General features: G+C 39.4%; 1 protein-coding gene across 4 annotated transcripts in view; it reads right to left on the bottom strand.

The window, feature by feature from the left end:
• Positions 1 to 26,172, bottom strand: part of LOC124146908 (protein cycle-like) — a 126,609-nt gene that overhangs the window by 29,642 nt on the left and 70,795 nt on the right. For all 4 annotated transcript variants that reach the window (XM_046517464.2, XM_046517465.2, XM_046517462.2 and 1 more), the window contains 5 exons: positions 20,474 to 20,560; positions 18,530 to 18,687; positions 14,810 to 14,889; positions 13,625 to 13,717; positions 8,178 to 8,295 (listed from right to left, as the gene is read on the bottom strand). In XM_046517464.2, the coding sequence (XP_046373420.2) occupies positions 8,178 to 8,295; positions 13,625 to 13,717; positions 14,810 to 14,889; positions 18,530 to 18,687; positions 20,474 to 20,560 (536 nt within the window). The remainder of the gene's footprint in view (positions 1 to 8,177; positions 8,296 to 13,624; positions 13,718 to 14,809; positions 14,890 to 18,529; positions 18,688 to 20,473; positions 20,561 to 26,172) is intronic.

The following is a 26,172-nucleotide window of genomic DNA, read 5'->3' as shown; positions in this document are numbered from 1 at the left end:
GCCTGGGTGGCATTACATCCAAGGTGGCATTATAGCCTGGGTGGCACTACAACCAGGGTGGCATTATAGCCTGGGTTGCATTACATCCAGGGTGGCATTATAGCCTGGGTGGCATTACATCCAGGGTTGCCTTATAGCCTGGGTGGTATTACATCCAAGGTGGCATTATAGCCTGGGTTGCACTATAACCAGGGTGGCATTATAGCCTGGGTGGCATTACATCCAAGGTGGCATTATAGCCTGGGTGGCATTATATCCAAGGTGGCATTATAGCCTGGGTTGCACTATAACCAGGGTTGCCTTATAGCCTGGGTGGCATTACATCCAGGGTGGCATTATAGCCTGGGTAGCATTATATCCAAGGTGGCATTATAGTCTCGGTGGCATTATAGCCCCGTTGGCATTATATCCAAGGTGACATTATAGCCTGGTGGCATAATATCCAAGGTGGCATTATAGCTTGGGTTGCACTACAACCAGGGTGGCATTATAGCCTGGGTGGCACTACAACCAGGGTGACATTATAGCCTGGGTAGCATTACATCCAGGGTGGCATTACAGCCTGGGTGGCATTATAGCCTCGTCAGCATTATATCCAAGGTGGCATTATAGCATGGGTGGCATTATAGCCTGGATGGCATTACATCCAGGGTGGCATTATAGCCTGGGTGGCATTTTAGCCTGGATGGCATTATAGCATTGGTGGCATTATAGCCTGGGTGGCATTATATCCAAGGTGGCATCATAGCCTGGTTGGCATTATATCCAAGGTGGCATTATAGCCTGGGTGGCATTATAGCCCAGATGGCATTACATCCAGGGTGGCATTATAGCCTGGGTGGCATTATAGCCTGGGTGGCATTATATCCAAGGTGGCATTATACCCTGGGTGGCATTATGACCAGGGAATTTTGCACTGCAGAAATTTGTAGAAGGAACAACAGAGCAGTACAACACACCTGATACTGTCAGAAAGATCAACTCCGAAAGTCCAATAGACGTGATATTTTAGAACAACATGTACATTTCTAGTGAGGCTGGCTCCAGCTACAGTGATACATGGCTGACAACCTCTTCATCAAGTCCTAATCCCCTGAGTTGACAGTGGGTGACAGTGGCTACCTCTCTACACACATGGAAAGGAGAGGCACTAATGTCCACAGCACTTCATCAAACTTGTACAGATGTAGCCTTCAATAAAACGTGGGTCAAGAGACTTTGTATCAACTTTTCAAATTACATGCAGGGATGTTTAAGGTACCTTTGGAAAAATAACATCAAATTAGTGACTGTGATAAACAGATGGCGTACCAAGGTGGTGGAATGGGTGATTCTCCATGACACATTGTCCTCTCTTTCGCTTCATGTTAACTGTTAGAGGAGGAACTCTCCTCCAACACATTTCATCCACTACATGTACCCAGTACTGTGTTTTACACCATTTCTGTCTCGTGCCCTATCTCAACACCAGGGACTCCCCAAACACAATCTGTGATGCCCTTCCACTATCTCAACACAATGCACACGCCCCAACACAATCTGTGCCCCCTCCACTATCTAAACACAATGCACACGCCCCAAAACAATCTGTGACCCCCTACTATCTCATCTCAATGCACTCTCCCCAAATGCACTCCCCCCAATCCAATCTGTGCCCCCCTCCACTATTTCAACACAATGCACTCCCCCCAATCCAATCTGTACCCCCCTCTCAACTCAATGCACACCCCCAACCCGATCTGCTTCAACCCTTCCTACATCCCATCTCAATGCACTCCCCCAAACCCATCTGCCTGCATCTGCTCCCCCTTAAAACCAGCCCTGCCTGCTCCAGTAATTGAGAGTATGGCCCCTAGACAAAAGTCCTCCACTCAGTTATACCCTGAGGCTGCATAAGTCCCCTTAACCCCTAAACCTGACTGTTATCAAACAAAGACAGTGACATTTCCTTCCTGGTCTCCTGGTGCCGAGACAGGTGCTGCCAGGCACTGATCAACCAGGCACTGCCCCATGGAAATGTTCCCACAACAAATGTTGGCAATCGGGGGACATATGTAACCATATCACAAGGCTGTCTGAACTAGTTCAAGGATGTTCAAATCAATATGGCAGTCATACACAATCTCAGCGACTGTGGGCGTAAGCTTGCTTCTGAAACAATAGCAACCCAAATGTCAAAGTTGTCCTGATACATTTACAACACTGATCTGGTGAGACACATAAATCTCTATCCTGGCAGCACCAGCAATTTACATTTAAATAAACGGTCAAAACTGTCTCAGACATCCAATACCCTTTTACGACCCAGACTGTTTCAGTTCCCCCTAAGGGCACTGATTTGTCACTGCGTGATATTGTAATGTTGTTGCCATGTAATTTGGACACGAATCATTTGCATGAACAAATCAGATCAGATGAACGGCTGCAAAAACCTTTGAGGAGGTTGAGTTCACTACTGCAATAGCTCTATGATAGCCGTCTTAGACCTGCATCACTTTGGGCTTTCCTCCCATAATGTTAATAATGTTAAAAGCGGCGTTAAACCCAACTCACTCTCTCACTCTCTCTATGATAGCCACAGGCACTAGTGTGATGCTAGTACAAGCACAACTAATGCAATAGCTCTATGATAGCCACAGACACTAGTGTGATACTAGTACAGGCACAACTAATGCAATAGCTCTATGATAGCCACAGACACTAGTGTGATACTAGTACAGGCACAACTACTGCAATAGCTCTATGATAGCCACAGACACTAGTGTGATACTAGTACAGGCACAACTAATGAATTTTTTTTTTTTTTTAATGCATTTATAGCTCTATGATAGCTTCAGACGCAAGTGTGATACATATACAATACAGGTACTATCATGATTGTAAAAGTACAACTATTTCAATGCTACTATGATTAAAAGTACAACTATTTCAATACTATTGTAATGGTTAAAGTACAACTATTTAAATTCTATTGCAATGGTAAAAACTCTCTATGCATTTCTACCAATTTTTCGACATGATGACAAAGTCAGACATGGTGACTATGTCAAGATTCGGTAAACTACAACTATTTGTCTGTGAGTTGTAAGGTACCCCTGATTATTGTTGTACATAAAATTATGAAACTTTTCTGATCGGATGCCCACAAGACCCTTGAAGCTAAGGGTCATTTTTGGATCATATACGAATGGAAAGTACAATGATGAACAACAGGTGCTTCATCTTGTCAAGTCTATCAATACAATCTATAGCATAGGCTGGTATCAGTGTTAACTATGGATATTTTAACTTGTCATTGATGTACTGCCATCAGTTTATGGACAACTTCAATGCATTAAAAGATTAATCATTGCAAGTCCACTGTTCAGTGTGGGGGAATGGTTTGGACAGGAAGTAATCAATCTGTTGAATAATTAGGACTGTGCTGATTCGACAAAGTATCACCATGCTTTGTACCATGATACAAGTTTTGTATTGATACTGAACATTACATGAATTATTGAACATCTTCCTTAATCTAGGGTACCTATTGTTATCAGTACTGGTCCGATACTCTCTTTAACCCGTTTCCTGAATTATAACAATGGTCGTCTGACAGTCTTGTGTTACTTTCAGGGGACTTATTTCTCTGAGAGCAACTTGAAGTTTATCTGGAATATTTTGTCTTCTGTATTAATTTGAAAACAAAGAAATTATACCACAAGGAAATTGCTATTATTAGTATTTTTATTAACACTGAGGTCAGAACAAATGAAGGGGTCAGCTTCTGTCCGCTGGTCCTTTAGGCTCCATGCTGATCATATCATTGTTGATGTTTGTTTGTTTGTTTGTTGTTTAACACTACACGCTGTAATATTCCAGTTACCGTATTCGACGTAATAAGCACCCCACTCTCATAAGCGCCCACGACGATAATTGCTAGCATTTTCGCTAGTGAACAATCCCAATAAGCACCCCTTCAGATTGATCAATGTACACAAGACTTATTTATTCGTGTTTAATACGCATTCATGTGTTATATGCACCCTTAATTATGGGCAATTAAATTCTGGAAAAAATATATCTGTCGTACATAAACATTTCAGGCTGTCAGCATAAACCACAAAATTTATCTTTCAACTGTTTTTTCCACCAAAATAATATTCTAATAAGAGCCCCCTATTTCTAATTTGGAGAGCGCCCTGGGCGCTTATTACGTTGAATACGGTATATGTTTTAGCCTGCAAATAATTGAGTCTGGACCAGACAATCCAGTTATTTTATAGGGAACTACAATCCATGATGTCGGGGTACAATGACAAGCAATCAACAATGTTACGAGCCTGACAACCTAACACATTTGATCGCCTCTTACAACCCACATAGTTCGCTGGGTATCAATTCTAAACTGGATTCCCCACAGGATTTTGGGATGCTTTACCCATCCTCTGTACCCACTCTCAAACATCAGGTGCATGAAATCTCCATTCCGTTACCCATCCTCTGTAACCATTCTCAAACATCAGGTGCATGAAATCTCCATTCCGTTACCCATCCTCTGTACCCATCCTCAAACATCAGGTGCAGGAAATCTCCATTCTGTTACATATGCCACATCCAAGAGTTCCAATAACAAATTAAAACGTATCTAATTGGACAGCTGGAAATACTACCTAAGAGACTTGAGGGTTTGAAGGAGGATATGGATATGCCAATATTATTTTCCAGTAGTTCCAGCGTTTACAACAGCTCTCAAGAAGTACTGTTAAGTTGACATAAGTTTGCTATATTATTTATTGCCATTGCCTTTCCTTTAGTCTGTCTCCCAGATCCTAGAGAACAAATTAAAAGTGAAAAAACCCAAGGCTAGAATAATTTGGCAAGTCTAAAGCATCAGCTACTGAAACTATGCAGTGTTCTGAGCTCCATTTGGACTGTACATTTTATTTTGCATATATATATTTTTTAATAAGATTTATTTCTGGGACTAAATGTTAGTCTGCCCTTTCCTTTGCATAGACCCGTGAAGATCCGGGGTGGAATAGGTCTTCAGCAACCCATGCTTGCCGTAAAAGGCGACTATGCTTGTCATAAAAGGCGACTAACGGGATCGGGTGGTCAGGCTCGCTGACTTGGTTGATGCATGTCATTGATCCCAATTGCGTGGATCGATGCTCATGACATTAATCACTGGACTGTCTGATCCAGACTCGATTATTTTCAGACCGGCGTCATTTGGCTGGAATATTGCTGAGTGCGGCGTTAAACAACAAACCAACCAACCAAAGCATAGTCAAATATCCTGGTTATCACGTCTCCATGCTGTCAGGGGGCGCTAGGGTAACCTAGTGGTTAAAGCGTTCGCTCGTCACGCCGAAGACCCAGGTTCAATTCCTGACATGGGTACAATGTGTGAAGTCCATTACTGGTGTCCTCCGCCGTGATATTGCTGGAATATTGCTATAAGCGGCGTAAAACCATACTCACTCACTCACTCATTCTGTCAAGATAAACACCCTGCACCAGTGCAGCACAATTTGAGTCTTAAATGTTTGAAATATGGAACAACTTTGTTGAATTATTAGCTGAACAGTCAAATTACACTCATTAGAAAGAGAAATTAGTGCAAAATTACTGATAAGAGAGTGAGTATGGTTTTACACCGGTTTTAGCAATATTCCAGCAATATCATAGCGGGGGACATAACAAATCTTCTACCCTGGCAAAAACTATTTAGAAACAAGTACAGAGCGATCTGATCATGCATAAGAACTGCATGTTGATTATCGTTACTCAATGATATAAAAGTCAGAAAGAATGCATGCATGATCAGAAAGTAACACAAACATTAGGAACTTGTGGTGTTTGTTTGTTTGTTTGTTTGTTATTTAACACCGCACTCAGCAACATTCCAGACAATCCGGGACTGACATCATGAGCATGGATCCACGCGATTGGGATTTGATGACATGCATCAACCAAGTCAGCGAGCCTGACCACTCGATCCCGTTAGTCGGCTCTTACGACAAGCAGTCGCCTTTTACAGCAAGCATGGGTAGCTGAAGACCTATTCTACCCCGGATCTTCACATGTAAGCAACTTGTAGAGTAACCATGGAGTTTTATTGCTATTGTCATTAAACTATATCATGTGACCAACCATGGATCCGGGTAGTCCTGTGGGTACCCGGGTCCTAACAGGACCTACCCATCCCGAGTACCCGAGTCACCCATCCCATCCAAAATCAAACAGTTCGTCTGTAACAGGTGTAACATGTGTAACAGGCAGTGGTGATATGTGCTCAGCTGGTTCACCAAGCTGTGTGAGTGTTGCCACCAAGTCACTGCACTGGTCAAACATCAAACCAAATATTCCTGTTTGGTGAGAAAATGCCTGCAAAGTCAAACATTTTTTCAACACATATGCATATTTAGAAGGGTTGAGATGTTGTCCAATGAAGAATGCAAGGCGCAATTCAATCATTACAATCATAATATAGCACATATTTTAAGACAGTATTTATTAATATCAAAGTAAACAATATTTATAATATGGGCTAGGACTTGTGATATGAAATAAAGAAAGGATGAACAAGGAGTTCAATACATCACACTGGATGTCGGCCATATTTGTTTGATGCTTCAAGTACAGGGGCACACAACAGCATTGCCATGTGTAATCTAGGGGTATAAAACTCAAATTAAGCAGAAAAAATGCCCCGCTTGCATTTGTATGGCTAAATAGGATTAAAACACCAAATTGAACACAAAAGCAATTCATTAACAGCGAGAATCAGACATTGAAACAATACTCGAAGGTCGATTGAAGGTCAACAGTGTCATGCAGCCATTTCGTCAGTTACATGCATTGGGGCCACATTTCAACAAACATGGCGCATATTTCATTAACTTGGGTACCTGGAAATGACATTTAGTTACAAATTAGTTTGTTTGTTGTTATAAGCCACACCCCGCAATATCCCAGCTATAATGATGGCTTTATTTTAACTTAAAAAACCTTTAAGTAAAAGGACTTGTTGTGGGGGGTAACCCCCAAACTCCTGTTAATTTAACAAGACAGCTTAAAACTAAAATCAATACAAAGGAAGAAGCTCAGGCACACTTCAAAGGACATGATGGGGGTTCTGAAGATAATGTATTGGAGGCTCTCAAAAATTGTACGGCTCTTCCTGCCAGAGAATTTCCTTTTTCATTCTCAAAGAAAAATCCCTGGCACCCCACGAATATAAAACGGTCAATCCCTAAGATTAACAAAGTTTTGAAGTCTTTTATGAAACTGCCTGGTGTCTTGACATTAAACTGATTCACAAAACCAAGTGTTTAAACAGTCCTCCTATCAAGCTGAGGGCACGGGTGGCCGAGTCGTCTAAGGCCACGATTGGCTGTGCAGAGTTGCGTCCCTTGGGCACGCCAGAAACCTATGATTGTGGGTTCGATTATGTTTCTAGATTTGTCAGCACCAAACCCATTCTCGTGGGTTTCACCAAAATGGTAAACGTCTGAGACCTGCATCCCTTCTGGCTTTCCTCCTACATTAAGCTGACACGCCGCGATATGACTGGAATACTGTTAAAAGCGGCATTAAACTCAACCCACCCACTCCTATCAAGCTGCACAATTTTCTTACAAATATTAAGATAGACAATGTTCTCATGTTCAGCTAAACAAAATGTCAATACAAAGCTAAACCTCTTCAGCTAATGTATTTGTAAATGACATTCAGAATTCAGATAACAATAACGAATTACTGTTAATTGTTCACCATTTCCATCCATCTGAACGATATTCCGTTACAATACAAATCAACATGGGCTTATACAAGCTAAAATGTGCCAACATATTTACACAGCCATGGAATCATGCGATTCAAAGATGGTTTGGGTGAAAATTCAAATCAATTGAAAATTATAAACATAAAACTGAACAGGAACCTTTTTATTTGTATCATGTGTTCTCTAAAGAACTCCACATCACACTACCGTCATTGCATTGTTATGTCAGATGCCAGCAGATACAAACTTTTGGCTGGAACCATCAATTCTGCATGTTTGATAATTTGGACGAGCATGATTGCTATTCAAGGGGCATAAAACATGAGTTGCCAGACAAGATTGGATCACATTTTCCAGTGTTTTTTGACCCAATAAAATGTTGTGTATGAGAGGTTATTTTACTTACTTTTAGCATCAATAAATCTCTCTCGAGGTGTCAAGTCGGAGGCTGACAGCTGCTCCTTCACCTTGGCGATGTCCTTTGGATGGAGGATGTCAAACAAGCTCTGGCCAATAAGTTCAGACTGAAACAAAGAAATTCCATCTTAGTTTTCAGTCTTACTGATGGTTGCTATTAGAGTGAGTGAGTGAATATGGTTTTACGCCGCTTTTAGCAATATTCCAGCAATATCACGGCGGGGGACACCAGAAATAGGCTTCACACATTGTACCCATGTCGGGAATCGAACCCAGGTCTTCGGCGTGACGAGCGAACGCTTTTATCACTAGGCTACCCGACCGCCCCTGCTATTAGATTGTAATGATAGATTGAATTATTAATGTACCACAATTATCTATGACCTGAAGACAATACATCCATGGGCGAGTTGAAACATTTTTTCTAATAATTCTATGAGATCACACACCATCACTAGTATCGATTGACAGTTAATTTTAAAATACTATTAACCATTTAAAACATGATGTGCAAATTGAGCTCTTAAATGGGGCAAAATGTGTTACCAGTCAAAATGATTATAAGTAAAGTCACAAGGACATTGCTCCAGAGGATGGTGAATGAATGAGTGAATATGATTTTACGCTGCTTTACGCTGCTATTCCAGCAATATCCAGGGATGGGAAATCTCTGGGGAAACGCGGAAAATAGCGTTTTATAAAACAGTAGGCCTAATAAAAAATCATCTTCCGCGTAAAAATAGATCTTACAGAAACAGATCTTAAAAAAGTATCAGAAAAATATTATCGTGATTCCGGACAACTGTCGTGGATTGTCCTGTTTTGGATCAGAGCTTTCAGCATCATACAGTTGTTCATGTTATTAGCGAGAAAACTATGAATGTTTCTTCAGCGTCCGAAAACCCATAACACAGGGATATATGTTGCATTAATGTCTTATGTTTGGAAAGTTGTTGTGTTTTTTTTAATAAAAGGTAAGTAAGTACAAGGTAAGTTAGCTATGCCCGATTTTTTAAAAGTACTGATTTAACCTCGAAATTGTACTGCATCCGCCATCTTTGTTTATTTGACATAGACTTTTGCCACTGACTTATTACATTTCTTGGTGTGAATGTTGTCCAAACTGCAGTAAATTAATTCAAATGTTTAAAAAATTTCAGGGGAGGGGACCTGCCTCAAGACCCCCCTAGAGTTTTCCTCTTGTTTGGGGAAAATCTGCTGCGTACCTGAATATCACGGCAGGGGACACAAGAATTAGGCTCACACATTTTACCCATGTGGTCTTCGGCGTGAGGAGTGAATGCTTTTACCACATAGCCTACCCCACCACCCCAGATCGGTCAGGAGGAATGGTAGGTGGAAATACATGTATGAGTGAGTGAATGTTGTTAAACACTGCAGTCAGCAATATTAAAGTCACATGATGTCCCCAATGTAAACAGAATCCAGGTCAGACAAATCAGAAGCTGATTTTATAGCAATGCCCTCACCATGGGAGTTCAATGACAGGCTAGTCACAACCAAATCCAACTGATCCAATTTATTTGGGGTTTCATCGAAAAAGAAAAAAATTGTCCCAGAATATGTTTGAAAAAATAATTATTTTTCAGATTGTTAAAAAAAAATGGTTGCCACAAAAATTACATTTTTTCAAGGTGGTTTGAAAAATATATATATTTAGGCTCATAGTCTTAATTTAATAGATATCTGCTTTAACAGCTGTAGCTGAAAAAATATCTAGCCTCCATAAAAAATCGGTCGGTCCCTTAGATATCTGTTAAATACTCTCTGACCCAATAAAGATGTCTGCCAATATGTCTGTCTGTAACTTAATTCATGAAAAATAAAAAGCCAAGTGTGTATCAATGCAACACTTTACAAGGGGATTATTTTAGTCATAGTGCCAAAATCCCATAGCTATTTCTATATAGCTCGTAGTAACTAACAAGAATCTGTCATTCCGACAAGACAGTTTGACACAATAATGAGTGTAACAGCTACATGCCATTTCCACATTAGCAACTGTACCATGTTCGTGATTGTGTCTAAATCCTTGATGTTATTGACTCAGAGTACAGAACTAATCCATCATTGGATTACAGACATTCAACAAATGTCAGAACCATTCTTGTACAATAAAACTATATATATACATACTGACTCATCATCCATAGTCATTCTTGACATTTCAACATTGGCCTTAGTGTATTCCTAAATACTAATGCTAAATACTGCGCTCATCATCAGACAAGAAAGTCTTTCTCACATTTCAAGAAAAACAAATGCTTAAATATATTTTTCTTGAGAAATCCGTCATTTAGGTTGAAAAACACTTGATTCCAATTAACAATCTTTTTGTGTTTCATCCACCTCACAGTTTGTCCTTGCTTATCAAAAGTACAAAAAAACAAATCTCAACTATATCTTACCTAGATTATAAACAAAAATACGACCAGGGAAAAATATATTTATCTGAAACATGCCAAAAATTGATATGGATCAGCTTATATTTGAAAACCAGGATCTGTTAGGCCTCAATCCAACTATTCATGAACATTTAGCAAATACAAACATTTCTGAACATTATAACATCCAATTTGCACGAAACATATTACCAGTCTCTTTGTGGAAAAGTTGACACTTGGTAATATTGTCCTGGCAACTAATAGATTTACCTCACCTTCAAAGTTGCCAGTGTGAAATTTAATTCAAATTTGAAATTGAATCATTTGTTAAAAGTGGGTCAAGACTATCTGCCTGTCAAGAGGGAAGCACGCAAGTGAGATATCCATTATAGTCGATACAACGGTGACCTCGAGAGACACCGCCCGACCAGTTCAAATATAGCATTGATTAGGTAAAGCTTGTTGCAAACATGGTGTTGACTGGTAACACTCTTTAACCACAAGTACAGGGTATGGTTTGGCAAACAAAGGCTCTCAGGTCACTGTTTAGATGGATCTTTGCGAAGTCCCTAAACGTTTGCCATGTATACAGGATATTTCCTTTCGAAAATGAAGCATTGCGCGCGAGGACTGAAAAAACAGGAAAACGAACATCCATGTTTCCTGGGGTGATTGTGGTGGCGTGATCAGCCCCATGGTCTGTTGTGTTTGGTGGGCCCTGGGAAACAAAGACTACTTGTCATACACTACTGTACTTACTTATGATTTACCCATGTCTAGGCTTTTCCTTTACTGACATTGTTTTCATGTTTTGGATGATCTGAATCAAGATTTGATGATTTGCATTCAAGGATGCTAGACTTGTCTTGATATGACAAAACCCATCTTCCCTAGGCAAGAGTGTTAACTGACTTTAAAAGTCCAGTTTCCACCCTTGCCGAACTAGGCTGGAATTCCTTGGCTCAATTGTAGCGCCACCAGGGGTTATTACGAGTTATGGCCCTTTTAAGTCTCTCCTATGGACCAATCAGATTCCATCACTTGCATTTGTTTCAATGAAAATGGCGGCGCCCTGTCAAGAAGATCTGATCGATAATCAAGATCTATATTGTGATAGAACGTGCACCTTGATTAAAAACATGAAAAGGAATATCTGTTGACAACGAGTTGGCGGTGCACATGCTTTTAAAATCCTGCAATCTGAAATCCCCACGACAGTTTACGAACCGGATTTCGTTGCATGATTTTGATTGGACTATGCATAGACTTGTAAGTCCAGCCAAAATGTAACTCTATAATACCAGCCTAGTTTGGCAAGGGTGGAAACTTGACTTTTATAGTCCGTTAACTCCCTTGCATCGGGAAGATGGACAAAACCATGCCATGCTCATGCATAGGTGAAAGTAACTTTGATCATAAACACATACTGAGCGCCTGAACATGCCTAATTATGATGATTATGAGTACATATTCATCCTTAATGTGCATAAGGAACAGATGTGCAGATTTCGAACTGAAATTTCAAATAAAACAATTTCGAAATCTTTAGTTAGCTCTCTTGGTCAATCTGCAGCACAATCAAACATCAGTTGGATTCTGGGTAAGGACATAGGCCCCCGCAACCTATGCCTGTTATAAGAGATGACTAAATGGATCAGGTGGTCTAGCATGTCATCATATCCCAATTGTGTGAACCAATGCTCATGTAACAATCACTGGAATATCTGGCCCAGACTTGATAAATTTCAGACCACCATCATACAGTTGGAATGTTATTGAGTGTGGCATTAAAAAACAAACAAACCACTTCACATCTTACAAAAATAATTTGAGAGGAGATTAAGTTACATAACACGGTTCTATGAAATGATAGTTTTATAAATAGAACCTGATCAGAGCTGATGTAAACTTTGAGTATACATGATGAACCTACATCATCCCTGTCCTCAAAAGATAATTTACATCTAGATGCTTCTGCAATAAACAAGGCCTAAAATATCAACTGTATAGAGTTCTCTGAGCAGTCTAAACTCAAGACTAATGCTTGCAGGTGGTCAGAAATAGACGATCTCCTATTTCACACATTTACGGTTTCACTTGTAGTCCACAATAATACATGTTTGTTTCTTTGTTGTATAATGTAGCACTCAGCAATAATCCAGCCATATGATGGCGTCCAAAAAGTTATCAAATCTAGGCCAAAAAGAACAGTGATCGATATTGTGAGCACCAATCCCTGCTGTCTGGTATAACAACATGCCGTCAAGCAAGTCAGCAGGCCTGATCACCCAGTCCAGTTGGTCGACTCTGACAACCAGCATAGGTTGCTGGGGACTCATGCTAAGCCGGAATATTCACAGGTCCCATTGTTTTGTAATGCATGTAGTTTATATCAATATTGAATCAATATTGAATCACCATCACAGTTGGTTATCACAGTAATGATTCAGTTACATATCAGATCTGACATCTGTGCATCTACTAAATCTGTACAATCATATTTTTCAAGAATGCTCCATAGATATCTATAATTTCACTGGGTTAACATTTTCGGCTCAATAAACAAATAGGTTAAGCCCAAACTCAACTCAATCTCAAAACCCCAACCCCAACCCTAACTGAATCCAAAACCCCAGCCCCAGCTCAACCACATCCCCTAACCCCAACCCAAGCCCCTAACCCCAACCCTAACTGAATCCAAAACCCCAACCCCAGCTCAACCACATCCCCTAACCCCAACCCAAGCCCCTAACCCCAACCCTAACTGAATCCAAAACCCCAACCCCAGCTCAACGACATCCCCTAACCCCAACCCAAGCCCCTAACCCCAACCCTAACTGAATCCAAAACCCCAACCCCAGCTCAACCACATCCCCTAACCCCAACCCAAGCCCCTAACCCCAACCCTAACTGAATCCAAAACCCCAACCCCAACTCAACCCCCTCACCTAAACCTCAATCCCGAACCCAAACACAACCCTAACCAGATAAATCCAGTTTGTCAGGCAGCACAAGAAACATGGCCACTTACTTGTGAATAGTTGAGAACATCTTTGACAGACTCTGACACATACAAGAGTCTCCCTCGATCACAACCTATCACAAACAGGAACCCTTCCGCCACCTGCAAAATTAAAAATACAAAAACAAATTCAGGAATACTTATCATGTATGTTATGTTCTTCAAAACAAAAAAATAATGGCGAAAAAATATGTTTCATACAGTTTCCGTGTTCAAGGTATCTTACAGAGAAAAATCTCATTTCCCCCAAGAGTATAAAATAAATGGAATGGCCCTTTCTGGAAACCCTCTTGCCCATTTTGTATAAATGGTCTAGTCACTGACAGAAAGCTTGGCGAATTTCCTTTAAAATGATTAGGATAACTGGTTCAAAGCAAAAGTAATTACTTAGTGTCAGTAATTGGTATTCAGACGCAAATCCCTCCACAAATAATCTCTGATAGATGACATTTGGGATTGGTCAGTCAGTTATTTAATATCACAAGCAATCACTGCGCATGGGAAACTGCAGCTTCCCAAGGCATTATTTCCCTAACCATTATGAAACATACTCAATTTGTTCTTATATTATGAACCATTCTTCCAAACATTTTGCAAATATTAAAGTATATTTTAAAATATATGCCGAGACTGTGCTGTCTGCAACTGAGACACAACTCAGCCTGCACTGTCTGCAACTGAGACACAACTCAGCCTGTGCTATCTGCAACTGAGACACAACTCAGCCTGTGCTGTCTGCAACTGAGACACAACTCAGCCTGTGCTATCTGCATCTGAGACACAACTCAGCCTGTGCTGTCTGCATCTGAGACACAACTCAGCCTGTGCTGTCTGCAACTGAGACACAACTCAGCCTGTGCTATCTGCATCTGAGACACAACTCAGCCTGTGCTGTCTGCATCTGAGACACAACTCAGCCTGTGCTGTCTGCAACTGAGACACAACTCAGCCTGTGCTGTCTGCAACTGAGACACAACTCAGCCTGTGCTGTCTGCAACTGAGACACAACTCAGCCTGTGCTGTCTGCAACTGAGACACAACTCAGCCTGTGCTGTCTGCAACTGAGACACAACTCAGCCTGTGCTGTCTGCAACTGAGACACAATTCAGCCTGTGCTATCTGCAACTGGGACACAACTCAGCCGGTGCTGTCTGCAACTGAGACACAACTAGTTTCTTCCCAGCTTGTTATTACCTTCAGTATGAGATGCTTCAGTTCGTTGTCAGAGATGAAGGAGGGCTTGAGGCTCACTTCAGAGTACATATCATTTGAGCCTGAAAAACAAAAACACCTGATTATTAGAGTGAGTGAGTTAGCTATATATATTGGTCACTGATTATTAGAGTGAGTTAGATATATTTGACACTGCTTATTGGAGTGAGTGAGTTAGTTAGATATATTGGTCACTGCTTATTAGAGTGAGTGAGTTAGTTAGATATATTGGACACTGCTTATTAGAGTGAGTGAGTGAGTTAGATATATTGGTCACTGCTTATTAGAGTGAGTGAGTTAGTTAGATATATTGGACAATGCTTATTAGAGTGAGTGAGTTAGTTAGATATATTGATCACTGCTTATTAGAGTGAGTGAGTTAGTTAGATATATTGGACACTGCTTATTAGAGTGAGTGAGTGAGTTAGATATATTGGTCACTGCTTATTAGAGTGAGTGAGTTAGTTAGATATATTGGTCACTGCTTATTAGAGTGAGTGAGTTAGTTAGATATATTGGACAATGCTTATTAGAGTGAGTGAGTTAGTTAGATATATTGATCACTGCTTATTAGAGTGAGTGAGTTAGTTAGATATATTGGACACTGCTTATTAGAGTGAGTGAGTGAGTTAGATATATTGGTCACTGCTTATTAGAGTGAGTGAGTTAGTTAGATATATTGGTCACTGCTTATTAGAGTGAGTGAGTTAGTTAGATATATTGGACAATGCTTATTGGAGTGAGTGAGTGAGTTAGATATATTGGACACTGCTTATTTTTATAGTGAGTGAGTTAGATATATTGGTCACTGCTTATTAGAGTGAGTGAGTGAGTGAGTTAGATATATTGGTCACTGCTTATTAGAGTGAGTGAGTGAGTGAGTTAGATATATTGGTCACTAGCTTTTAAACAGTATTTCATATCACAGTAAATTTGAGGGGAAACCCCAAGTTATGCAGCCTACAGAGGTTTACAACTTTGGTGATACCAACAGATGACAATTGGTACAAATACAGGACTAAACCCAAGGATCAATGAATCCTGCCACAGTAAAGGGACACAACTACGAATTGTGAAATAGTAGTGTTAAGACCACTGCTCATCTTTGTCACATAGTATAGAAGACGGACATGAATTCAAAGTGAAAATGGGGATTGCGTCTTGCTTTTCTTGTCTTATAATTTGTGTAGCTTTTTCTGTTTAAAGTATGTGCATATTCCATTGTTTGGTAGCTTTCTGCTGGTTTACTTTGGCAGATCTAAACCTATTCTTTCATATTACAACAGTTAATCATGATAGATTAATTAAAGTAATATGAAAGAATCGGGTGTGCTTAACCTTTTTTGAGTAGTATATCTCATTCCAAGTGTACATTTCCTTCACATCATAAACACTCATAAAAGGAACAAACAATAAATTGTAACCTATACTAAATACTTTCATATCTGTTTATGTTTATCATTCATATCATGTAACATTTGATAAACTTGATTAATGAATCATCATACATAATATAGGTTTCACAATTTTGTAAAATATATAATTTTCCAATTGTTTAAACTTATACTAGTCATAAGAGCTTCCAAACCCTGGTTATGATATCAAGCAAGTTTGTACCCTTGCTAGCATTTTGCTATTTGACTAACTCTACAAGGACTCGAAATCATTACTTTGGTTCTGGAACCATCGTCACTTGGAAAATCATCCTCATGACAAAAAGTCTCTTGCTAATTCATCTTGTCACGACATTTGTTTTTTTAAATGAACAAGACTGCCACACTGCATGTATATAAAATACTTTAAACTGCTACTTTCATTGTATCCCAAGAGGCCATGGAATAATCAGAATGTTTGTATAACAATCCCAAGGTTACATCTTCATGGCGGTGTAGTTGCGTAACGGCTTCGTGATGGAACATCCTTGACACGTTTGTTACATAAACACATTATATCAGCGGTTGCTTCCATAAAAAAATGATTTATGTGATATTTGGTTGATATGAATATTTATAAAAGGAGCAGTTTGTAAGAGTTTTCCAGATGATGTTGATTAATTACTTGTGTTGCAAATCTTCTTCAAAATAAAAAATCCATGTCACGTTTCAGTGAAATAACATCCCTATATCTTATCCTTACCTAACATCAAACATGTTGAAACAATCGCTACAACTTCTATTTTTAAAATTATTTATGTTTTGTAAATTGAATGTTTTTTACTTTTTTGGAGACTTGGGAGTCTGGTATTATAACTAATGGTTAATGAGTGGGTTGGGTTTTACACAACTTTAAAACATGTAATGTGTCAACATCATGTGGGAAGTCCAAGGTGACAGCCCAGTATAAGTGAGTGAATTGCGTTAACGTCGCTTTGAAAAATATTCCAGTTAAATCACGGCGTGTGAGCTTAATGTGGGAGCAAAGCCAATGTGATGCAGGTCTCAGACGGTTACAATTTTGGTGAAACCCATGAGCACGGGGATGCTGCTGACAAACCTAGAAACATCATTGGGGCGGACTTGGATTCGAACCCACGATCTGGTGTGTCCACGGGACGCAACTCTACACAGGGAATTGAGACCACTGGGCCACCTGTGCCTCCAAGCCCATTACGAGTTTTTGCATTCAGCGATATTACTGCAACATGACAGTGTGTGTCAAAAAATCAGGACTGGACCTGACAATCCAGTGATTGACATCATGAGCATCGATCCACGCAATTGAGATACGATGCCAAATCAATTGCAATCAGTTCCATTGCAACACTGAGCCCCAATTCCAGGCATGGGTCAGTGTAACTTGCATGTTACATGTAACGACTGAAACTGAAGTTAAATTGATCTAATCAGTGCAGCTTAGTCTCTCGATCCAACCCAACATAGTAACATTAAGTAGCTTACTGTCAAGCATAACAAGGTGGCATCCCAGATTGGAATTAGTAGCCACGCACTACTTGACTCACCAGAAACGCCATGGTATCTGTTCCTGCTATAACCGTCCTATCATTATCTTCGAACAATGAACAAACGCAGCTAACACTCCAGCTATATCGTGACAGCTTGTAACACCTTTTAGTGCATATAAGTAAATGTCACCTATTCTTGATAAATAAGTCATGCCATTGACGTCATCAGGTGAAGTTTTTCATAGAATTTGCTCTCAAGCCGAAAATTGTTCCAGTTGTACGAAGTAGGCAAACCACTGGTTGATAGCATGAGCAATAATCATTGCTGGTGGTGGTGTATTTGGGTTTAACGTTGCACTGACACTGTGTGTGTGTGTGTGTGTGTGTGTGTGTGTGTGTGTGTGTGTGTGTGTGTGTGTGTGTGTGTGTGTCTGCTTGTATTTAATGCTAGCCCACTGAGATGCCATGCCGCAGTTAACATGAATACCCCACTCAGACACACTCAGTCCTTGTTTTAGCCCCTTAATGCCGAGCTCAAGGCAGGGTAACAACAAGTACCATTTCTTCACGTTTTTTTATACGACACAGGGGGATCGAACTTCTGACCTTCCACTCTCCGGGCAGACGCTCCACCACTAGGCCACGGAGGCAGTGTGTGGCAAAAGTGTCACTGTAGTACTGTAGAAGTTTACCTCCTTCATACAACATGACTCCCTTTACTACAGTAACTGTAGCCTAGAGACGTCGTGAATAATGTAGCATACAGCAGGAAAACAAAAACATCAATTTTCCGTCCTCACCGCGCAGTGACTTCATGTGCTGGACTGCCATCCGAAGTACGGTGAGCTTGTCCAGCTTGCGGTTCATGGCGCTGCACATGGGGATCATGGATGACAGCTCGGTAATATACGAGTTCATCTTATCACGTCGACGTTTCTCAATCTCGCTGTGGTTTTGTCTGAAATGTTAAGTTCGTGAGTGAATGAAATATGAATTTTACCAGAAATGTTGGATCGAAAAGTTTCACTCTGCACCTTCCCATGTTAAGGCCACTCTTTCTTAATTTAATGTTTCACGAATTTATTTCAGCTTTTCCACTCAAGGTTGGTCGAAATTTAAACAAGAGTTTGCCACTAACGTGGCTATATCCCCCGCCCCTGTTGCAGAATTTATGACATAATTAAATCTAAACAAACCCTAACCTTTTTTAACCAAGGTGGAACTTGTCATGGAAATTGTTAAAAAAAGAAGACGGACGGACGGAGCCCGTTTCTATATCCCCCGCCAACTTTGTTGGGCGGGGGATAATAAAAATAAATAGCAATGTCAACCATATATTTATTTATATAAATGGCATTCTGTCATGGAGTTAAAACTGCAGCTGGATCACTGTAGACATGGAATTCATATCCAACATTTTCTATAGCTAAAATGGATAGAATTATCACTAAACCGCCCTCATGTTATCAGAAATCAGCGGGCCACTGTAACTTGATAATGCCCTCATATTGCTTGACGACGAGCCATTATCACGCCCATTGTTAGGTGACATCATAGGGATAGGGATAGGCGACATCACGTTTAATAGTGAAGTCATCTGGTTTGTTCCATGACGTTTCCATATTTGTAAAAGTGGGTCAGTGACATTCGTGTTGATTGCAGTAAATGTTTCAAAACTGGTATTGTTGTTTCTTTTTATTTGATAACAAATCCATTTTAGCTATAATAACGGTGACGCTATTTTTCAGGGCATTATCATTTGCAGAAGCCCTCGGTCTTTTCAACTGCCCTCCTTCGTTAGGCCGTTAATGGAAGACCTCAGGCTTCTGCAAATGATAATGCCCTGAAAAATAGCGCTACCCTTATAATAGCGCATTAGAGGGGCTATATTACTAGTGGGAGACATAATAAAATTTAAAAAAATTATATTTAAATTTTCTTTTCCAGCTGCTTTTCAATAGGGCGCGGTGGGCCTATGAAATGAAATATGTGTGGAATAATCGTGAGATGGAACTTAAGTTAAATTGTGAGTTAAACAGTATTTCAGTTATGGCACGTCGTGTCAGCTTGATGTGGGAGGAAAGCAGGTTTTAGATGTTTACAACAAACATGGGTATGGTATTATAAGTGTTTTCAAACCTAGAAATAGATTTGGGGTGATTCTGAGATTCGAACCAATGATCATTAAGGCTCCTGGCACACCTAAGGGATGCAACTCTGAACAGCGAATTGCTGCACCTTCGACGACTTGGCCACCCATGCCCCCATTACAATCCAAGACTTGACCCTCATAAAGAAAAATATCCAACATGTGGACATACTTTAGAAACTCTTTATGCTAGTTATTCATAAATATTAAATGGCAACATTGTCCAAGTATATGCTATCTTATAACTTTTTCATTAAAGAAAATCACAGAAAATAGAACAAAGAATTAGAAAATTTCTAAAGAAGATGTTTATGTTAGATAAAGTACTAGTACATGTACTTTAACAATACACAGAAATAAAAAAAAATAAAAAAATTGAAATCCAATCAGTCCTCTCCTTAATAATAAAATGTGAATGGCATCATTGTCAAGATAATGGTTAATGCCAATTGTTGTATCACTTATACCAGGAACCCAAAGTTTCATGGGTGGGTGGGTGGATCGGCGGATGGGCAGATGGGCGTTTTGGGCAGGTGGGTGGGTGAAGGAGCAAGGGGGGTAGGAACAGATCCAGGATCAAGAGTCTAAGGGTTACCTCTGATATTTCCGTGAGCTCCCAGCATCACTACTGGAATACATATCTTGTGAGTCATTGTCTTCATCGCAGCTGCTGTCATACATACTGGAAGATGGAATAATAGTTATATTACAGCTGCTGTCATACATACTGAATATGGAATAATACAGTTATATTACAGCTGCTGTCATACATGTTGAAGATGGAATAATACAGTTATATTACAGCTGCTGTCATACATACTGAAGATGGAATAATACAGTTATATTACAGCTGCTGTCATACATGTTGAAGATGGAATAATACAGTTATATTACAGCTGCTGTCATACATGTTGAAGATGGAATAATACAGTCATATTACAGCTGCTGTCATACATGTTGAAGATGGAATAATACAGTTATATTACAGCTGCTGTCATACATACTGAAGATGGAATAATACAGTTATATTACAGCTGCTGTCATACATGTTGAAGATGGAATAATACAGTTATATTACAGCTGCTGTCATACATGTTGAAGATGGAATAATACAGTCATATTACAGCTGCTGTCATACATACTGAAGATGGAATAATACAGTTATATTACAGCTGCTGTCATACATGTTGAAGATGGAATAATACAGTTATATTACAGCTGCTGTCATACATGTTGAAGATGGAATAATACAGTCATATTACAGCTGCTGTCATACATGTTGAAGATGGAATAATAGTTATATTACAGCTGCTGTCATACATACTGAAGATGGAATAATACAGTTATATTACAGCTGCTGTCATACATGTTGAAGATGGAATAATACAGTTATATTACAGCTGTTGTCATACATGTTGAAGATGGAATAATAGTTATATTACAGCTGTTGTCATACATGTTGAAGATGGAATAATACAGTTATATTACAGCTGCTGTCATACATACTGAAGATGGAATAATACAGATATACTACAGCTGCTCTCTTACATGTTACATATGAAACAAGCATGAAATACTCATATCCCTTGCCAATATGACATGTCCAGTTGTGTGCAAGGCAAGAAATATTGTACAGTTTTCCAGAAACGAGCATTATCGCCATTTTCAGTTTGAGCCAAAGCAGTTGCTATGGAAAGTCGAAAACAATTTTTTTTAAAAATCCCAATCTATCAAAAGGCACCAGTTTACCACAAGACCTATCTATGTGCCAAGTTTGGTGAAGAAATATTGTACAGTTTTCCAGATTTGCTCCAGAAATGAGCACTACCGCCATTTTCAGTCAAGTCAAAGTCACTGCAATGGAAACTCAAAAATTAAATTTTCCCAAAATCCCAAACTATCAAAAGGCACCAGTTCACCACTAGACCTATCTATGTGCCAAGTTTGATTAAGATATCTTTCATGGTTTCTTTTTAGTTTTGCTCCGGAAAGGAAACATGACGGACGGACGGAAGGACAGCACCCATTCCTTCATGGGGGTGGGGGGTGGGGGGGCGCTGGGGGAAGATAATAATACAGTTCATATTACAGTTGCTGCCTGCTTGAACATAGAACATGTAATAAAGTGATAAATGGTTCAGAAGACAATGTACCAAAGACATACCGGTATTTGTCTAGCACAGAGAAAGCAACAATGCTGTTTGTTCATTTGACACGATCACATCTCAAGGAAAGAACAGCTTCAACGTATCATTTACAAAACAAAATAGTAAGCAATCTAACGATCACTCATAGCATCAGAAAATGTCATGGAACAGCATCAGGTCAATTTCATACTCATCCGAGGAATAAAAACATTTGAAAGAGTCGTTTCTGCAATTAGGGGAGAAGTATCAAGACTCAAGGAAATGTCATAGCCTCGGCTACTGTGTCAGTGCCTTTAACCATCTGCCTTGCTCCAATGTCACAAGTAACATATAACTCATCAGGCGTCTTTCAATGTCACTTATGCTATATAACACATCTGTTTAAAGGCGGTCAAGGATGCATGACCCATTTGTTAGTGATTGATGTCAAGATATTTGTACGTGATTCTGCCAGCATTTGTGGGCGCTTGTTTGTTCTTAGTTTAGAACATTGCTATACTGAACAAAATACTTAGTGATCATAAATATTTTGGAGAATATTTTTTGGTAGTGAAGCTAAGTTTCTTTAAATGTGTATGGAATCTAAAAATATTTCATGATCCCTGATATTATTGTTCAGTATTTATAACTTTGAAAGCAACATTTAATCCCATTTCACCTCACCCCCGTATAAGTTTTCAAACGTGCATTTATTATCCAACTGATATTTCATACTGTATTAAATGAGTGACGTAATGGACAAAAGGTGGTTTTATAGTGCTAGCGCACTGAAATACTATGCTAAATTTTAACATGGATACTTTACTCAGATACAGTATACTGACTCCAAGCCGACTGACTACTTGTTTTATTTTAATGCGGAGTACCAGGCAGGGCAACTACAAGTAACATCTTTTAAAGTCTTTTCGTATGACGTAGCCAGGGATCAAACCACCAACCTTCGTTTGAAGAAGATAAGTGTTTTAAACTTTTATACCAGAATGCTGTCATGTGAACCAAGGTTTTGATGAACTTTGTGATATACAAAACTGCCTTTATATGATCTTGCAACGTTTTATGCACTTGGACTGCCAAAACCTGACATAATGTGTTTACAAAAAAGTTAATCTATCATATATAATTGTATATAATATTTATTTTGTGTGTGAGTGCGTGCATAATACCATATAATAAGTGGCCCAACCTCTTATATGTTGTATATCTATAATACTGTATTTTTAATAGGGGGAAACTTTAATAAATTCTGTCTGTCTGTCTTTGAGCAGATGCTCTATCCACTAGGCCACACATTTTCCCGAGGCAAGGGAGTTAACTGACTATAAAAGTCCAGTTTCCACCCTTGCCGAACTAGGCCGGAATTCCAGTTACATTTTGGCTGGACTAACGAGTCTATGCAAAGTCCAATCAAAATCGAGTAACAAACTAGACATCCTATTCGTAAACGTGAATTTCAACTTGCAGATTTCAGTCGACTGCAGGATTTGCAAAGCATGTGTACCACCAATATAGATATTGATTATCAATCAGATCATCTTGAATGGGCACCACCAATGTGTTTGGAGAAAATGCAAGTTATTTTAGAGATGGAATCTGATTGGTCAATGGGAGGGACATAGATGGGACATAACTCGTAATAGCCACTGGGGGCCCTATGATCGAGCCCAGAATTTCCAGCCTAGTTCGGCAAGGGTGGAAACTGGACTTTTGGAGTCAGTTAACTCCCTTGCCTCGGAAAGATGTAGACCATGAGGTGAGGTGAGGTGAGGTGAGGTGAGGTTGAGGTGAGGTGAGGTGAGTTGAGGTGAAATGGTGTTTAATGTCGCGTCCAAGATTATTTCACTTATCTAGCGACGTTCATGTGTGTGTGTTTTTGTGGGTGCTTGTACTAGTCCGGACTGATGCTGATTTATAGTGCTAGCTCACTGAGATACCGTGCCGCAGTTTAACATGAATACCCCACTCAGACACAGTATACTGACTCCGAGCCGACCAGTCCTTGTTTTAGACCCTTAATGCCGAGTGCCAGACAGGGTAACAACAAGTACCATCTTTTAACATCTTTTGGTATGACGCGGACGGGGATCGAACACTGGACCTTTCGCTCTCTGCCCACGCTCTACCGCTAGACCACTGAGGCGGTCTTTGTAGACCATGAGGCAGTTTGTATTATATGCTTGTAAGAGTATATTTGCATTCTCTGTATGCATTACTATGAATGAACAGGGAGTTGGGAAAACCCATGAACATGCATACACAGTTGACAAATCAAGGATCGTAATCAGGACAAATATGGCATCTGAACACATGATCAGCAATGCATGGCACGACAAAGGGAGGCAACTCTACTACTTATAGATTTCATGGGTATCACCTCTCTTTCTGCAAGTGTACATTTAGAAAAAGTCTGTTTGCTTTAGCAGCCATGTGTGTAGCACTGAGCATACTACAAACCTTAAAAACCAAATACTTATGGAATGTGAACACGTGCCCATTTTCTGGTATCAAGTTAAACATTTTCTAAACACTTGAAATCTTTCATGACTACTTTTCAAATGGTTCATATTTTTGTAAAGAAATGTAAAATATTTTGTTGCAGCTGACATGCTTGAAACAAAGGATATCTGATTCCCACCCAAATCCTTGTGAAGGTAAAATGTTAATAGGGCTAAAAATTTAAACAACAAAATACCATATGTTTCAATGTAATATATGAAGAAATAGCAGAAGTATGGCAAAAATGTCATTTTTGAAAATGACAGCCATTACACACAAATGTTTTGAATATATACATCAATTTTACAAAATGACAAATAATGTTTTCTTTCAAAAAATAATTTTATTTTACTGCCACCTCACTGTGAATAAATGACGTCTACGTCTATTGACAGATTAGAGCCACGGTGTTTGTTGCTGCATCTTCATCAATCATAGACACAGAAACATGAGGCTTGGTAATGAGAAAAGTTCATGCTGCTTGAATGATGGTGCAGGAGGGACATTGCCAGGGGCACAAAGGCATATGGTCAAAATTAATTAAAAATCTTCTTTAGTTTGAAGTATTATTTCGAAAGGTAGTGCACCGGGGGATAATATTATTGACCTTTCCTTTTCAAGACTTAATCATGGACCAGCTATTGTAGCTGATTAAATAAACCTGTTTCAGTTCATGAAAAATTATATTGCCCAAATTAGAAATGCAAAATATCAGCGACAAAACCCTTTCCGAATCAAGAACATCTTAGCTAAACATCCATTGTACAATTTCAACTACCGTATTCAACGTAATAAGCACCCAGGGCGCTCTCAAAATTAGAAATAGGGGGCGCTTATTAGAATATTTTGAGTTGAAAGATCGTAATTTTCGTGGTTTATGGTATCAGCTTGAAATGTTTACATACGACAGATATATTTTTCAAGAATTTAATTGCCCATAACTAAGGGTGCATATAACACACGAGTGCGTATCATACACAAATAAATAAGTCTTGTGTACATTGATCAATCGGAAGGGGTGCTGATTGGGATTGTTCACTAGCCAATATATTAGCAAATATCGCCGTGGGCGCTTATTTCGTCAAATACAGTATATCATAAATGTGTATTTGAAACACTATCAAGTGGTGATGCTCACTGAAAGGTATGGATGCACCTTACTCCAAAATAAAGTGATCTTTATGTTAGATTAGAATCAAATATACTTTATTCTAAGAGGTACAAGTTCAATTCATTTTGTGCCTTTAACTGATTTGGTAATTCAAGGATAAGCCACCAAGAAGGTAATAGTTTGAGGGCTTCGGGGAAAAAAATATCAAATATAATTTGAGAACATAGAAAAAATGACTCAGTTTGCATTTTTCATGATTACTGAGTTAAGATCTGGTTGATTAATTGGTAGATATGGTAATGAGTTGAAGAGTGTGAGGTAAATCAAACCCATTGATAAGTTTGGTGGTGACAATGCATCAGTCCCTGCTGTATTCCGCAGCCAAAATATCAAAATTCTGTGGTCAATGTTTGCAAATTCTGCAACCAAATTTTGAACATTTTGCACACATTTCTGCAAACTCTTAAGCTTAGTGTTTGTGAATTTCATAATTTTGCACCTGTTTGGCAGGCTTTATGATAAACATATCGGCATAATACCTTA

This window comes from Haliotis rufescens, unplaced genomic scaffold, assembly GCF_023055435.1.
Source record: "Haliotis rufescens isolate VD_foot unplaced genomic scaffold, xgHalRufe1.0.p SCAF_85, whole genome shotgun sequence".
In the NCBI taxonomy this organism is placed as follows: domain Eukaryota; kingdom Metazoa; phylum Mollusca; class Gastropoda; order Lepetellida; family Haliotidae; genus Haliotis; species Haliotis rufescens.
Note: the sequence above shows the minus strand (reverse complement) of the source record. Positions and strands in the feature narration are given on the sequence as shown.